The 18,427-nt window shown below is 43.8% G+C and overlaps 1 protein-coding gene across 3 annotated transcripts in view; it reads left to right on the top strand.

Moving 5' to 3' along the window:
* Positions 1-18,427, top strand: part of LOC146194305 (proline dehydrogenase 1, mitochondrial-like) — a 251,848-nt gene that overhangs the window by 186,925 nt on the left and 46,496 nt on the right. For 2 of the 3 annotated variants that reach the window (XR_014705865.1, XM_084597343.1), the window contains exons 3-4: positions 11,084-11,136; positions 18,020-18,172. Coding sequence is in view for 2 of the 3 variants with exons in the window: in XM_084597343.1 (XP_084453469.1) it covers positions 11,084-11,136; positions 18,020-18,172 (206 nt within the window). In the remaining variant the exon portion in view is untranslated. The remainder of the gene's footprint in view (positions 1-11,083; positions 11,137-18,019; positions 18,173-18,427) is intronic. The other variant, XM_084597344.1, reaches the window with a different exon arrangement.

Consider the following 18,427-nt stretch of genomic DNA (forward strand, 5'->3'; position numbering starts at 1 on the left):
AGGCCTCGGCGATCACTGAGAATTGACCAAGAACTGATGACGTTTGTCATTGTGCAGACGCTGTCTTGTATTGGTTAGCATGGTACTATTGCATCCGGGTCTCTGACTGTATTGCCAGGTCACCATGAGCTTTGTAGTTGATCTGCTCCAAGCTCTTGACTTCAATCTCCAGAAACGCCAGCAAACGACTTAGCTCCTATTCAGTCGCGGCGGTATCGTGGACCTCAGCTGCCGCACCAGTTGCAAGTGAACGGTGGTACTGGATGACGAGAACATGCGGGAGTGTTCTTGGGAGGATGTCACAAAGCATCGCAGAAAACGATGTCCTGATTATGCCCAAGAACTCCAACCCTCTGATGTTAGTCATTACTTGCTCGTATAGCTTTCATAGAGCCGTGGTACCGGTTGGCGAACATATGGGGGCGTGCTTTATCACTGAACCGTTTCTTCCGCATAGAAATGGCATCCAAGTAGCACGCTTTGATTGTCGGAAGGCCCGCGATGGCTGAGGCTGCATCGCCTCTCAAGAAAAATCACAAATAGTGAAATTTCTCTGTCACAACAAGGTCATCGTTGTGGTGAATAATGTGGTCTAACTGCTCCCAAGACAGTCCAGCAGCTCAGGTTCCTAGAGAATGGTGAGGTTTGGCAGCTTGGATCTGGGTCTCTTGGAAGCTATGACTCGAGAAGCAGCGTCGGATGGCGCTGGACATCAAACTACTGCGACGACTCAGAAGCTTGGTCATCATGTGTGTCTCGCTGTCTTTGTACTCGATGACCGTAGCGTATTCTGCTTCGAAGCATGCGTCATCGCGGATGTGCTCTTTGAGCTCGTCATTATTGGCCTTAAGTCGCTCGCAGAGGCACGTCAATTGGCTAAGCGTCGTCATATCGGATGACAGAAGAACACTTGCCTCATTGATAAGACGGGTGATCTCAGCCCGTCGAGCTGTCTGCTTATATTTCAGCCTTTCCAGGGAGAAGCAGCACTCAAAGGTCCTCATAAGGTCCAGGCAAGAGAATCTGGGGTTTTGGCACCAAAAATGTTAAATATGGGCCACAAGCACGCGCCCAAAGACTGAGGTCTGGGACGATGTCTATAAAGAGGGCTTTTAATGCGTGCACTGAGCTCAAGATGGAGAGCTTTCACCCTCCCTCATGAGCTCCCGCTTTCTTCCTGGTCATCTTCTTCCTGCTAAGGTAATCGCTTATAGAATCAGGACAACCTTAGACTCCAATCAAGCAAAGGATCAAGCAGGGTTTCGGAAACTACTCTACTATAGATCATATCCATATCATCAATCAGGTGATAGAAAAATGCTCGGAATATAACCAGCCCTTATACATAGCATTCATTGATTACAAAAAAGCATTTGACTCAGTTGAAACCTCGACGGTGATGCAGGCATTGCGAAATCAGGGGGTAGACGAGCCGTACGTGAAAGTGCTGGAAGATATATATAGTGGCTGCACAGCAACCATAGTTCTGCATAAAGAAAGTAACAAAATTCCCATAAAGAAAGGTGTTAGGCAAGGAGACACAATCTCTCCAGTACTATTCACAGCTTGTTTAGAGGAAGTATTCAGAGACTTGGAATGGGAGCAGTTAGGGATAAGGGTAGATGGAGAATGGAGAACTACCTCAGTAATCTGCGATTTGCTGATGACATTGCCTTGCTAAGCAACTCGGGGGATGAACTGCAAATAATGATTGATGACCTAGACAGGAAAAGTAGAAAGGTAGGCTTGAAAATCAATATGCAGAAGACTAAGGTAATGTTTTATGGAGCTTATCATAGGAGGTTGCGGCCAATTGCTGCACCAGGGTGGCCAACTCCTGTTCTGGTGAGGGAGTGCGTTGCCGGAGGTGTTCACCGGCATCAGGTCGCACCCCAAACCTGTGGATTTTTTTTTTTTTCATCCGGTGGAGAATTCCGCTGGACAGGCCGCCATTGGAAACTGACCCTGGCAACGTTTAATGCTAGAACCCTAGCTAGTGAAGCTAGCTTAGCAGTGCTGTTAGAGGAACTAGAGGGCATGAAATGGGATGTCATAGGGCTTAGTGAGGTTAGGAGGCCGAATGAAGCATATACTGTACTGAAGGATGGGCATGTACTGTGTTATCGAGGCTTACCAGAGAGGCGACAACTAAGAGTAGGTTTCCTTGTCAATAAGTATATAGCGGGTAATATAGACGAATTCTATAGTATTAATAGGAGGGTTGCAGGCATCGTAATTAGGCTTAATAAGCGGTATAAACTGAAGGTTGTACAGGCCTATGCACCTACATGTAGTTATGATGACCAGGCAGTTGAAAGCTTCTATGAAGATGTAGAATCGGCAATGCGAAAAGTAAAGACGCAGTATACTGTACTAATGGGCGATTTCAATGCCAAGGTAGGGAAAAAACAGGCAGGAGACAAGGCAGTGGGTGACTATGGCATTGGTTCTAGGAATAACAGGGGGGAGTTACTAGTTGAGTTTGCAGAGCGCAATAACTTACGAATCATGAATACCTTCTTCAGCAAACGGAAGAACCAGAAATGGACATCGAAAAGTCCTAACGGAAAGACTAAAAATGAAATAGACTTCATAATGTGTTCAACCCCCACCATTATGCAAGATGTAGAGGTAATCGGGAAAGTGTGATGCAGTGACCACAGGATGGTGAGGTCCCGAATTAGCCTAAATCTGAAGAAGGAACGCAACAGATTAGTAAGAAAGAAACCCATCAACGAATTAGCAGTGAGGGGGAGGGCAGAAGAGTTCAGGATCTCGCTACAGAATAGGCTTTTAGCTCTAACTGAGGATGGCGACATTACCCTAGAGGCAAGGAACAATAATTTCAGAGATATCATTACTGAGTGCGCGGTAGAAGTAGGCGGTAGGATAATTAGAGAGGATACCGGCAAGCTGTCTAAGGAGACGAAAGATTTGATTAAGAAACGCCAGAGTATGAAAGCTTCCAATCCAACAGACCAGATCCAATTGGCCGAGATATCGAAGCTAATCAATAAGCGCAAGGTGGCCGATATAAATAAGTATAACATGGGAAAAATTGAGCATGCTGTAAAGAACGGGGGAAACCTTAAAGCGGTAAAGAAGAAATTGGGCATAGGCAAAAACCAGATGTATGCGATAAGGGACAAGGCGGGCAACGTCATCACTAATATGGAAAAGATAGTCAAAGTAGCCGAGGAGTTCTATACAGATCTCTACAGTAGCCAAAGTAGTCAGGACCGTAATGAGATTGGCGGTAGGGAAAAACAGTCAGACGTTCCACCAGTGACGAAGGACGAGGTCAAGAAAGCACTAGAAACTATGAAAAGGGGGCAATCAGCTGGAGAGGATCAGATAACTACAGTAATGCCGAAAGTTGGGCGAGTTGGTTAACATTCATGATGGAAAATAGCGCGAAAGTACACGAAGGACGGAAGGAAGTAAGACACGGACAAGCGCTAAACTCAGACAAGCGCTAAAATCAGATAACTACAGATTTGCTGAAGCACGGGGGGGATATCATGCTAGAAAAACTGGCCACCCTGTATACGCAGTGCCTGGTGTCATCGACGGTACCGGAACCATGGAAGAATGCAAACATTATCCTCATTCACAAGAAAGGGGACTCTAAGGACCTTAAACATTACAGACCAATCAGCTTACTGTCTGTCACGTATAAGGTATTTACTATGGTAATCGCTAATAGATTCAGGACAACCTTAGACTCCAATCAAGCAAAGGATCAAGCAGGGTTTCGGAAACTACTCTACTATAGATCATATCCATATCATCAATCAGGTGATAGAAAAATGCTCGGAATATAACCAGCCCTTATACATAGCATTCATTGATTACAAAAAAGCATTTGACTCAGTTGAAACCTCGACGGTGATGCAGGCATTGCGAAATCAGGGGGTAGACGAGCCGTACGTGAAAGTGCTGGAAGATATATATAGTGGCTGCACAGCAACCATAGTTCTGCATAAAGAAAGTAACAAAATTCCCATAAAGAAAGGTGTTAGGCAAGGAGACACAATCTCCCCAGTACTATTCACAGCTTGTTTAGAGGAAGTATTCAGAGACTTGGAATGGGAGCAGTTAGGGATAAGGGTAGATGGAGAATGGAGAACTACCTCAGTAATCTGCGATTTGCTGATGACATTGCCTTGCTAAGCAACTCGGGGGATGAACTGCAAATAATGATTGATGACCTAGACAGGAAAAGTAGAAAGGTAGGCTTGAAAATCAATATGCAGAAGACTAAGGTAATGTTCAACAGCCTCGGGAAGGAACGGCAGTTTACATTAGGTAGCGAAATACTGGAAGTAGTAGGCGAATATGTCTACTTAGGACAGGTAGTAACCACAGATCCGGACCACGAAAAGGAAATAACAAGAAGAATACGATTGGGATGGAGCGCATTTGGCAAGCACTCGCAGATTATGACTAGCAGCTTACCGGTATCGCTCAAGAGGAAAGTATACAACAGTTGCATCTTGTCTGTACTCACCTATGGGGCTGAAACGTGGAGGCTAACCAAGAGAGTGCTACTTAAGTTGAGGACAACCCAGAGGGAACGAAAAATGGTAGGGGTAACATTAAGAGATAGAAAGCGTGCAGAGTGGGTCAGAGAAATAACTCAAGTTACCGACATTCTAGTAAAAATTAAGAAGAAGAAATGGACATGGGCAGGACATGTAGTGCGAAGAGAGGATAACCGATGGTCGCTGAGGGTAACAAACTGGATTCCAAGGGAAGGAAAGCGTAGCAGGGGGCGGCAGAAAGTTAGGTGGGCGGATGAGATTAAGAAGTTCGCAGGGGTCAAGTGGATGCAGCTAGCACAGAACCGGGTTAAGTGGAGAAATATGGGAGAGGCCTTCGCCCTGCAGTGGGTATAATCAGGCTGATGATGATGATGATGAAGGTAATGTTCAACAGCCTCGGGAAGGAACAGCAGTTTACATTAGGTAGCGAAGTACTGGAAGTAGTAGGTGAATATGTCTACTTAGGACAGGTAGTAACAGCAGATCCAGACCATGAAAAGGAAATAACAAGAAGAATAAGATTGGGATGGAGCGCATTTGGCAAGCACTCGCAGATTATGACTAGCAGCTTACCGGTATCGCTCAAGAGGAAAGTATACAACAGTTGCATCTTGCCTGTACTCACCTATGGGGCTGAAACGTGGAGGCTAACGAAGAGAGTTCTACTTAAGTTGAGGACAACCCAGAGGGCTATGGAAAGAAAAATGGTAGGGGTAACATTAAGAGATAGAAAGCGTGCAGAGTGGGTCAGAGAAATAACTTGCTACCGACATTCTAGTGGAAATTAAGAAGAAATGGACATGGGCAGGACATGTAGTGCGAAGAGAGGATAGCCGACGGTTGCTAAGAGTAACAAACTGGATTCCAAGGGAAGGAAAGGGTAGCAGGGGGCGGCAGAAAGTTAGGTGGGTGGATGAGAGTAAGAAGTTCGCAGGGGTCGAGTGGATGCAGCTAGCACAGAACCGGGTTAAGTGGAGAAATATGGGAGAGGCCTTCGCCCTGCAGTGGGTATAATCAGGCTGATGATGATGATGATCTTCTTTCTCCTCGCTGGTGTGGTAAGAAGAGCGGTGCTAAGGATTTAACATTACCTGCATTTTTTTTTTGCAGCTAAGTAAACAAAATGTGCAACCAGTGAACTAGTGTATCTCGCACAAAAAGTTATAAACAAATTTTTCCAGGCTGTTTCTGTGAAACCACATTGACCGCAGTTGAAGATGTTTTTTTTTTATTTGGGGGGACGGGGAAGATGCCTTTCCTGGCTCATTTCTGTTGCCACAGGCATGCGGCCTTAGAATTTCTCTTGTGAAGATTTTGATGAATAATTGAAGAAGAGGAACTCCCACAAAGACACGTATTTTGCTTGCACTCTTTGAAGGACTGCATAGAGCAGTGAGCTGGGCTAATTGGCTGGTGTTCATCGTACGAATAGAACAACTGTGCTAAAAACACACATCGACAACAAGTAATTTAAAAACGGGACTTGCGCACACTTACAACTGAATTTACTAGTTGAAAGATGACATATATAATAAACAGAAACCGCGTGCTCAAGGCTATCAATTCGTCTCCATCATATCCTCGTGTCCAGAAACTGCACCTCACAATCAAGCACAATAGAAGGATCGCTAAAAACACAGGTGTCTTTTTCTTAAAAACATGTGCCTCGTACACCTCTCATGTACGATGGTCCTTAGGCCTGTACAAAATCTGTCTTGTTTAGAAGTGGAAGGCACTTCTTTATCTTCTTTTCACGGGCCGTGCAGTGTTTGGTGAAATGGGAATACTCATTGGAAGAGATTGATAAAATGCTCTTTTAACCGAATGTTAACATACCTTCCCATCTGACCAACATAAAAACACCCGCAGGAAACAAGAAATTTATGACCACACCGTACACACGGGGAATATAATGTGACATATGGTTTACATGGCATATAAAGGGTTTATGGCTTTTAATGTGAAAGCATTACTTCACAGATTTCACAGATTTCTGTCTGCAGACCGCGTCTGCAAAATGGTTTGCAGCAGTTGTAATTGAGAAGTTTAATTTGTGGTGTGAATCGATAGAGGGTGGCATAATGTTGTGTCTGAAAAAATTAGGCCAATAAGTGAATTAGGTAATTAATTAGAGGCAAAAAATGTAAAAAGGCAAAAATGGTCTCACTAGCCAATGGCTTGGCGCCACATTTGAATGTATCAAATACTAAGATAGTTAATTCAGTCAATTAGGGTAACGTCAAGGATGTGACGCCACACAACCGGAAGTAGAGCCAAAAGGCATAGGAAGGGATTGGCGCGCAATTTGAAGGTACCAAAGACTAAAATGGTAAACAGAAGTGATATAATGTGACGTCACTCGACCAGAAGTAGAGCCGAAAAAAAAGCATAGGAAGGGATTGGCGTGTAATTTGAAAGTACCAAAGACTAAAATGGGCAAACAAGAAGTGAATTAATGTGATGTAGAGGATGTGACGTCCTGGAACTAGAGCTAAAAAAGGGCATAGGAAGGGATTGGCATGCAATTTGAAAGTACCAAACACTAAAATGTGTAAACAAGATGTGAATGAAGCAGCTAGAAGCAACCAATAACTGCATTCGTGCTTTCGCATTACTCCAATGCAGATTCTACAGTGCTCTTTAATTTTGTACCATTGACTGTTCTCTGGACACGGGCACACAAACGAGCCTTTTTTAAGAGGGACAAAAACACCACATCCATCCTGTACCATTTCGCAAAGTTCTTCAAATTATGTGCTACCTTATACTGGTAAGGGATAACAGATTTTGTTTTCTTTCCTTTCAGCCTCCTAAGAGGCAGTCTCACCAGATTTAACCTTCTTAGTCACTTTTTCGTCATTTATGTTATGTTCCCTGTGTGTGCAGTGAGAACTATGAATTTCCTTTTTCCTGCTTTCCTTTCAGCCTCCTAAGAGGCAGTCTCACCAGATTTAACCTTCTTAGTCACTTTTTCGTCATTTATGTTATGTTCCCTGTGTGTGCAGTGAGAACTATGAATTTCCTTTTTCCTGCAGGTTTCTTATGTCATTCAGACAAAAAGATGTATAGCTAAACTTCTATGTAACGGACCTCCATGTAGCGAATTCCTTGATATTACGAAGTTTTTCAATTCCCCAACGCCGCCCCCATTGAAGAGCATGTATTTCAATACTCCATGTAACGAACATGTTGCAGCGGTCGACCTTGATATAACGAACTTGTGGCAACCACTGTCTCTTAGCTAGCACTGAATTACTGAAAATTTGGCAGAAGCCCGCAAGTTTCAGGATGGTAAAACACGAACTGACGCGAGAAGAATGTATAGCAACAAGCAACTGCAGCAGTCTCCGCTGCTTTCGCTTTTGGAATATGGCACTGGTAGTTCATGCCAACGTTCTTAGGCTCTTATCTAAGAGCGTTGGTTCATGCTCAGAAGGAGCAAAAAATAACAGAACAAAGGAAAAAAGAGGGTGAGCAGTGTGCGTCTATCGCTGCCACGTAGTTGGGCTCCTGGTGTGCGCTGGCTTGTTTCCTAGGGCAACAGTGGTGGGCGAGCGGGAACATGCTTGAAGGTGCAGGCACCTCCTCACTCGGTGATGGCACAAACAAAGTGCGCGCTCTCCCCCAGACTGATTCCTCCACTACCCCTTTTCCCTACTCTTTCGTAGACGCATTGCGCGAGCAGTGGCGTAGAGGCTGCCGCCCCAGTCTCGCTGCATGCTCTTAGCGCGATCGTGAAACTTCTCACCACTTCTATAACTTCGAATATTCTGATTTACTGTAAACGTTTTCAAGGTGATTTCTCTTACAATGAATTCTTAATCTGGTTTTCGCTGTGCACGATCCTTGGGTGACTTCACACTAAAACTGCATGTAACGAAAACCTGGATGTAACGAAATATTGCAGACATTTTACAAGTTCGTTATAACCAGGTTTAATTGTGTTAAGGGGAAAACTTTTAATGGCTCATACTAACAGCCATGACTGTTCATCCGGCCACGAGAAGTGTCACACTTCGCGAGATTCCGTGATATACCGCAAGGTTGGGATGTCATCACCTGGTGATCTCATCGGCCAGTCTACCGTGAGGAATAAATAAATCATGTCTCCTCGGGGAATCGAACCTCCATCCCTTGATCCTCAGCCCAGCGCTTTAACCAACTGTGTCACGCCCGGGGACTGTGAAGCGCACATCATAATTCGCCTTGTCTACCGTGAAGATGATAGTAGTGATGACAATGATGCTGCAATTAGTGATAATAACAATGATGACATTAGCAATGATAATGATGGTGCATTTAGTTGATAATGATAATGAGAGCAAACGTGATTCACCGTGTGCACCAGCAATGCTCAGGCTTTCACATTTGTGCAGTGTAGATTCCACAGTGCTGTCGGATTTTTTAACATTCGGTTAAAGGAGCATTTTAACAATCTGTCTTCCGATGAGTATTCCTTTGTTGCCTAACACTTAAGGGCCTGGGAAAAGGAGACAAAGAAGTGCCTTCTGCTTCTAGATAAGAGAGAGACTTTGTATGGGCATAAGGACCATCGTACACAAGAGACGTATGTTATTGAGGAAAAGACAAGTGTGTGTTAGTAATCCCTCGATTATGCTTGATGATTGTGAGATGCGGTTTCTGGATGCAAGGCTATGGCGGAATCGAATTGATACCCTTGAGCTGTGGTTTTTTGTTCATTGTATATCTGTCATGTTCATACAGAAAATTCAGTTGTGAGTTTGTGCACATCCTGTCTTTCATTTTCTGTTGCCGGTGTGTTTTTTAGCACAGTTGCCCTATTCATACGATGATCAGCCAATAGGCAGGCCGACGGCGCGCAGAAACAAAATGTGATACTCTGTTTCCTGCGTCATGACCTTCATCAGCCTGACTATACCCACTGCAGGGCGAAGGCCTCTCCCATATTCCTCCAATTAACCCAGTTCTGTGCTAGCTGCAACAACTTGACCCCTGCAAACTTTTTAACCTCATTTGCCCACCTAACTTTCTGCCATCCCCTGCTATGCTCTCCTTCCCTTGGAATCCAGTTTGTTACCCTAAGCGACCATCGGTTATCCTCTCTGTTTTGGTGCTGCCTCATAACCTTTAATCGTTCTGCCTCTCTGACGGCGCCCACTCTACTTCTCTTAAAACTCCCACTGTACTAGGTCATGTGGTGCAGTGACGTGATTAGTGCACACAGTTGTAGTGACTCCTCTCGCTGACTTGACTAGCAGGTGCGTGCCAATTTGGCAGCTAAATGGCGGGACATAATTCGGAATGCTACTCGCATCACAATCTTGGTACGAAAGAGATGACATCTGGTGCCGCATGGAGTTTCATTGGTGATTCCTTAAGAGTCAATGGCATGCCAGAGGTGATAAAGGGGAAGAACTGTTCAACCGGAGTATCTGTTGTCCCGCCACTTTGGTGGCTCCACAACGGCTGCCGTCACAGTTACTATGCCAGCTGTAACGCAAGCGAGCCAAGATGGGATTTTTGGTGCCATTGCTTCTGGTGACACATTCTGTGTTGCATGAGACATAAAAGGCCAGTTCACCTTAAAAATACCCTCAGCTGTAACAGTTGGACTTGAATTGCATGCTTCTGCATACAGAATTTTGTTTGTTTGTTGTTGAAAACAGCAGAACAGGCATCTGTGGCACTGGCCATAGCTAGCAGTGGCACGGATACAATATTATCGGATTCCAGATTAGCCCTTCGTAGCCTTGCGGGGTGCAGAAATTTGACTGTGACACAGCAGATACTAAAAGTCACCAGGCAACCTTGCAAAGAAATCAAGGCAACGGAGATGCCATTAGTATTCGTGATATAAAGTTGAAACAAACCATAGCCACTTACTTACCCCACTATTTATTCTTTTGTTACTGTTATTGCTATGACAGACTTCAGGGGTAAAAGAGGTACCTGATATAGTGACAGCTGTCACTCTGTAGTTGATGAATCTATAGACATGATAAGCTGTATACTTGTGTAGCCAATAATCCTGCATCCATCTACCATTTCTCTGGTAACCTGCAGTATCAAATAGCACATTATGTGCCCTTTATCTCTGAGCATGTGTGATCTGTCTTCCCAATATGGTGGACCATTATGAGATTCCACCACAAACAGCTCAGCTGAGCTCGCCTTTGGCGTAAATTTCTTCTTCAGTTAATTTTAACATTATATAAGCATTTAGACCACAGATTGAATATTAAATAATGTGTAGGATTTCACCTATGACATGCGAAATTGCCGTGGCGCACACAACTGTAGAATATTATTCTTGGTAGTACCAGGATAACGTCCACATTTGTTAATTGCTACAGCATCAGATGGGCAAAATTATTAAACCAACAGTCCCTGATAATAATTTTAAGTGAAGCGTATGTAACAATTTTCATTTTTCCTAATTTAGGTTGTCATTGAGTGCTGAAAGTCAGTGGTGTAATTAATTTTCAGGTAGATAATAGCAGCAAGAGGTTAGGTGGTGTGCTGTGCAGATGGGTGATGTAGCACTTGTGCTTGTGCAGGTCATGCAGTTCCCAGGCAGCGCAGGCCAGCAAAGACGAGAGCCAGCCATCAGGTAAGGCTCACCCCTCAGGGGTGCAAGTGCTGCTCCATTCTGCTCCAGACTGCTTTTTCTGCTCCATCCTGCTTCAAAACACAGTATTGCTCCATAACTGCTCTAAACTAGCTGCCTAAGTGTTTTGCCATCAAATTTAGCGGAAGGCTGGTATTTGCGACACAATGAGCCATTGAATTGTCTACAAATAATGTGATCCCATCCAATTATAGCCAGCCATATAGTATTGTACTATGCTGTAATCATGAGAATTGCACAGGTGGCTGGTGGCACATTTTATGATGGAAAAATACAGCGCAGAGACTGCCCAGGCTGCTACGGCACGCTTTAGTTGCGCATCCTTGATTTGGGAGCTGCCATAGTTGAAATGATGACTGCACTGGCGGCAGAACTGTAGGAACCGGACGGGTGGCGCCGCCTCTCGGCGCTCCGCTCGTTGCTGAAATGCACTGGCACCAGTCAGCGCATTGGAGTGCGCAGTCTGTCACTGGTTTGTGTGAGATTCTCTTGGTACTCCCAATTTTTAGGCGACGTTGTGCGTGAATATGTCTGGTAAAACCAAGTCTGGGCAAATATGTCAGGTTGTTGGCAGCACTGGCAGCTATGCAAACTTGTCGTACTCTTCTAAGCGAATTCATTTCTACTGGTTTCCACACAAACATGAGGGTCGGGTGACTGGGACGCTTATTACCAAACCATATCCCGTAGGAGCACTCGAGCAGACGACGCTCTGGCGCGTGGATGGATGGATGGATGGAATATAGGAGCGTCCCCTTTGAATCGGGGTGGTAGCAGTAGCTATCATGCTCATTTTTCTTCCTATATCTTAATTATTGATTTAGAATGGTTAACTAAACCACCATTCTATTTATTAAATTTTGTTCCTGCATTACTAACATTATGTCACTTCTCTGCTTTTAAGCCACCAATCTTCCAGTCGTTTTTTGCTAGTTTCCACCGCCGGTTTATTCACCCGGCCACTGTTATCTCTAAACCCCAGAGCTTCAGGAACAGTGATTGCGCCTGCACCAACTTCCGGATAGATACCATTACATTCGAGTATAATATGGTCAATTGTTTCACTGGAGTTTCCACATACACCACATGTGTCATCTCCATTGTTAAATTTCTTTTTGTAGCTGCGTGTTCTAAGGCACCCTGATCTAGCTTCAAAAAGTAGGGCACTGCCTCTTGAGTTATCAAAGAAATCTTCCTCCCTGATCTGCATTTTCCACTTACGGTATAATTCCACACTCTGTTTCTTTTCTATCGAATTTATCCAATTTTTACCTTCTGTGTTTTTCACCTGTTGCTTAATGCTCTTTATTTCTCCGTCCTTGTTACTAGCATACTTACTAGTTAGTTTCCTAGTTCTTTTCCTCCATTGTGAGTCAACGCTTTTTAGGTACAGGTATTTAAATACTTTAGCTGCCCATCTGTTACTGACCTATTTCCTCAGGCGTTCCTCATATAATATTTTACTCTGAGCTTCCCGTACTTCGAAAGATGCCCAGCCCATATCTCGCTGTACCGCCTCATTTATAGTTTAGCCGTGGGCACCTAGTGCTAATCGTCCAACGGATCTCTGATTTATTTCTAATGTTGACTGTACCTCTGATTTTAGGCACAAAACCGCATTTCTGAAAGTAAGTCCGGGCACCATAATTCCTTTTCAAATACCCCTCAAAACCTCATACCTATTGTATCCCCACAATGCCTTATGCTTCATTATCCCGGCATTCCTTCGCCCTTTGGCCTTAAGTGATTGCTCATGCTTTCCAATGTATGCCAATCCTTCGTTTACCCATACCCCCAGATATTTATATTCTGCTACTCTAGGTATTTCAAGGCCTTGTATTTTAAGACCCTGATCAGTTGAGCCGTTGAAAGTCATCAGACCCGACTTAACGGCGCTGAAACTGAAGCCTAGAGCATCCCCTGCGTCTCCGCAATACATAACTAGAGTTTGCAATTCTTCCAGACTCTCAGCTAGCAGCTCAATATCGTCTGCATACATCAAACCGGGGAGGCGCTGCTCCACCACCTTTCCACCTAATCTATATGACAGGTTAAAACCTAGGTTACTGTCTTGTATCCTCCGTTCCAGGTTTATCATATAAAGCATGAACAGCACCGGTGATAGAGGACAGCCTTGTCTTAATCCTTTGCATACTTTGACATCCTCCGTACTTCTTATCCCTTCCCACGTAATTTCTACTTTGTTATCCCGGTATATTTCCTGTAGGAACTCTATTATCTCATAACCGATACCTTCTTCTTTTAATATGTTCCACAGGAGTTCCCTGCTTACGTTGTCGTACGCCCCGTTTATGTCCAGGAAGGCCAAATACAAAGGTCTATTTTCCACTCTAGATATTTCGATGCATTGGGTAAGCACGAACAGGCTATCATCTAAGCGCCTACCATTTCTAAAGCCGTTCTGAAGTTCTCCGAGTATCTTGTTACTTTCTACCCATGCTTGCACCTTTAATTTCACCGCCTGTATGGCTAACCTGTACATTACAGATGTTATGGTAATCGGTCTGTAGGATTTTATGTGCATCCTGTCTCCTTTCCCTTTATAAATCAAATTCATTTTACTCTGCCTCCAGCTGTCCGGAATTTGCTTATTCGTTATGACTGTTTCCAGAGCTTTAAACAAGGTTTCCTTACTTTTTGGACCGAGTTCATTAATCAGCTTGATCGGAATTCCATCTATTCCTGTAGATGTGTTTTTAGGAATATTTTTTTCGGCCTTTTTCCAGTTTAGATTGGTCAGTTCTAAGCTGCTTTGTATTCTGCTACCTTGTGTTGCTTCCTGATTTGCGGAGATTACCCTATCGTCACTCTTAAATTACTCGGCTATAACTGATGTAATGTAGTTCACTGCGTTATCTCCCTTTAAACAATTTCCAGCGTTATCTTGAATCTGATCCTGCTTTCTTTGATTCTTCTTCCCTAGCCAGCTTATATGGTTCCAGAATTTTCTTGCTCTGCCTCTAGAGGCATCGTGTATATCAGCATTTTAGGAAACGTAGCGCAAAGAAGACAAGGACAAAAAAGAAGGAAACACACACGAGCGCTTACTCACAACTGATTTTTTATTAGAAAAGCTAACAGAATATATAGGATACAAAAAATTATCAAAAACATCTAATAAAGTGGTGAAATTGACAAAAATTGACAAAAATGTGGAGAAAGGCAAGTCTGCAAAGATACACACGTGAAAAAACTACTTGACCACTGATTCTAGGTATGTAATCTCTACTTTTGTTAAGTTAATAGAAGCTTCGCTGACACACTTATCCCCTCCTTTCGTGATATGATATGCCTCTATAATATCTCGTGTATGTTGATTGCGCGATGTGCCAAGAATGATAGTTTTATCGAAAATGGGGCGGCATTTACACTTCGTGCAATGTTTAGGCAAATTATCTTGTGATGTAGGGGTTAAAGAATTTCTATGTTCGAAGAGCCGGATATTCAAACAACGGCCAGTCTGCCCTATGTAGTATTTTTTACAAGAAAGAGGAATTTTGTAGATTACCTGCGTTCTGCACTGTACGAACCTAGATTTATGGTTGACATAGCAGCGATGCTCACTTTTGACGCGTCTGCCTTTCTTCTTACCAAGGCACACACACCTGACAATTTCGTGGGGGCTGACATTACTGTGCCTACATCATAGCGATTGGCGACATTCCGCAAGCCATGTGAAAAACGGTGCACGTACGGCAGAACCACTGGTTTCCTTCTATTGCTGCAACACTTAGACTTTTTTGTGTCCTTTCCCTTAACCCAACTACTGATTAAAGGAAGCGGATAACCAGAATTGCTCAATCTATTGACTTGATCGAGAAAACATTTACAAATTTTATACTCGCAAGATTTAATTAAAGCAGAGCGCAAACAAGACGAGACAATTGCGTTTTTCACCACTTTGGAATGTCCGGAGCGAAGATGTAGTAAAGGCTTAGATGATCTAGGGTGATAACCCCAACACACATGCTTATTCCCAAAATGAAGAGATAAGTCAAGAAATTGTAGAACATCATCAATGGGCAACTCAAAAGTAAAGTTCGAACCATGAGCACTTTCTTTGAAAACCTTTAAGATATTAACAACAGAAAGATTGAACCGATTGGAAGGGAGGACTAAATAATCATCAACGTAACGAAAAATACTCAATGAAAGGCCATCTAGATTCTTTTGAATAGCTTTGTCTATTTGGCTAAGAAAAATGTCTGAAAGAACTGGCGCTACACGCGAACCGATGCAAACGCCAGATTTTTGTAAGTGTAAAGAACCCTTCCATCCAACAAAAGTTGACTTAAGGTAAAAAGAAACTAATTCTAAAAAAGATTCTACAGGAATGCCACAATGATTTATGAACCGTGCTTCATCATTAAAGTCAGAAATGCACGCCCTCACACTTTGCATAAGGGCGTTGTGGGGGATGTCATAATAAAGATTTTCTACGTCTATGCTGAAAGCCCGCAGCCCCTCCGTGTCGGAAATCTGTAGATGCTGGACAATTTTTTCTGAATTGGGAATTAGGAAAGGGTCATCGATTGCTAAAGCTGAAAGGCACCTGAGCAGGAAACCTGAAATGACATGTTGCCACGAACCAGCTTCGGACACAATCGCGCGGAAGGGTGAGTCAGGCTTATGTGTTTTTACATAAGCCTGACGGGAAGGGTGTCCAGGGAGGTGGTTACAGACAATGGACCTCAATTCATGTCCGCATATCAGCAATTTTTGCAGGACAGGGTCATCCAGCATTATGTCATTATGTAATGGTCAGGTTGAACCGTTCAATCGTGTCCTGAAGGAGTACAGGTAGACTGAGTCACTGGAGCACAGGCTATTGAGAGAAGCCATCCTGGAGTACTTGAGCATCTACCAGAGCTCCACCATACTACCAGTTGCGAAACATCCCATAAGGCCAATGTATCAAAAAACGGCGGTTTTGATTGGTCAAAATTCGGGTGTTTACGAATGGTGGCAGCACCCGCGGCCATTAAAAGAAACTGCGTCTAAATTCCAAACTGTCTGATTGTTTATAAATGCACAACCGTAATGGAAAATAAAACTAGTTGAAGACTTGTAGCAGCAAAGATTATTAGGATAACAGCCATATAGTTAGTTAAGATGGAAAAGAGGAGAGAAAAATTTGATTTCCAAAAGGCAATGGCAGCAATAGCAAAAAGTTTGTATTGAAAGCTTCCAGATCGCGCAACAATTCATAGACACCCGAAAAATGCGTACAAAATCTGGTCACTTTTTGAAGCAGAGTTTCGCAACTGGTATGATCCAAAAGCTCTGGCATCTGCAGGGCTACACCACACGCTACAACAAGGGTGTCTTCTGCTTTCTTGCGCTACAGGAAAGGAAACTCGGTTGGATGTTGTTGGCCTTCCAGATGAGGGATTCTTCAATGAACCAGCAGTGTGCATGGCTGACTTGCAACAGCGGGGACCACCAACAAGTGAAAGGCTACACAGATGCAAAACGTGGTGCCAGAGATTCCGGCATCAACACAGGAGACTTATTAAGGATACAGAGAGATACTAGCATGAAAGGGGAGCACAAGTTTTCCTTGCTGCTGGAAGTGAAGAACCGAAAAACCATTAAGGTATGAATTCATATAGGTCAGAGTTGACAATAGTTGCCCGGGGAGGTCAACAAGGCGCTCGAATGCTGGCTGAGAAGGTGAAAGGGCATCGTGAAGGAGCAGTTGATTCGGAGACTGGTCTGTCCTACTTTGAGTCTTCTGCAGGCCTTGACACGACCTTGCCACACACCCAGGATGCGACCTTTGCAGCAGCAGACGCTACACTACCAAAGCAGCTGATGATTATCATGAGTTGTTACAGGATGCAGTGTAGCCAGACAACACAAGGCACCAAGAAATTTCACAAACTGCGGGTGCAGAATGTGAAGTGCATGGTGGGCTGCAAACGGAACAAAGTAAACAACAAGGGACCACTTTACAGATGGAAAATATGGATCTGGAAGTGCTGCGTAGACCTCGGCGCAAACAGAAAATGCCCACATGGCACCAGGACTAGAAAGTTGCCAGTTGTGTGTTTTTTGTTTTTTTTTTCTTGCCTGAAACAAATTTGTTCTTTTTGTTGTTCTAAAGGGGAAAGGTGTTATGTATAGATGGCGCTACTGTTGCAAGCACCACCTATATTCATCTGTATACATTGTCGTCAGAATAAATGGAGGAGTTAGTAGTCCGCCAAGAGTCCGCCGCCCACGAACTGTGGCATCTTTCTTCGGTGCCACCACAGCTATGTTGCATGAATATTTTTTGCACTCACATTAATCCAATTTCAATTGTTACTATATTTCAGTTGGTCGAAGAACAGTCATTCAATTTGTCAAAGAACGGATTGTTGGTATTATAAGGGGCCTGTAATATGTCTCTATAGTTAGGTCAAGTCCATCGAAGCAGACTAGTTTTTATTACAGCAGACTTAATGCCAGATATGTCAGGCAACCTGATAACTTCTAGTGTTTCTTTAACAAATAGGGCAACTCTGTCACTCCTAGTATTTGTATCCTTTAAATTGATTCAGTAGCCTGGTGGTGTTACCTCGACATCAGCGGTATTGAGGTGTAACCAAGTTTTGGTTATAATAACTGTATGTGGTTCATGCGCTATTAATATAGTCTTTATATCCTCCAATTTATTTAGTATGCTCCGCGCATTCAGGTTTAAACACAGGACAGGTTCCTGAATATATACTGACATCGTTTCATTGTTCTGGTGCTTGTGTGTTAAGCTGAGGAAGAAGGTTTACATGACACCACCAGGGCAACAGCCAACATGCCAATATGCTGTTCATTCATGGTGCCCATCCCTTGCCCTGTCTAGCAGGCGGGGGCCAGCTGCGGCAGTTCCAGCCGAGTGAGCAGTTTGCCGACCGGCGGCAGCCGCACGTGATGGCCCGCACCTACTTCTACCTCAACGAAGCTCAATGCGAGAGGAACATGGACACTTTCTTGGAGTGCATTGATGCTGTTGCAGGTGACGTGGCACCGTGGTTTTTTCCTCACTTGTGAACTGTAGTGCTTTTCACCACTCTAGCAACCGGGAAAACCGGGAATTGTCAGGGAAATGTCAGGGAAACCATCAAAAATTTCGCCAAGTCAGGGAAAATAGCGCGATATATATTCTGCAGTTCATTTTCATTTTAAGCTGGCGCACAGCAAGTATGTTATACATGCAGATTTGTTTTTCTTTTTTGGGGGGGGGGGCTGAGCGAGCGGTCCCCACCACGGC

Source organism: Amblyomma maculatum, chromosome 3, assembly GCF_055883805.1.
Source record: "Amblyomma maculatum isolate TAMU_Amacu chromosome 3, ASM5588380v1, whole genome shotgun sequence".
Classification (NCBI taxonomy): domain Eukaryota; kingdom Metazoa; phylum Arthropoda; class Arachnida; order Ixodida; family Ixodidae; genus Amblyomma; species Amblyomma maculatum.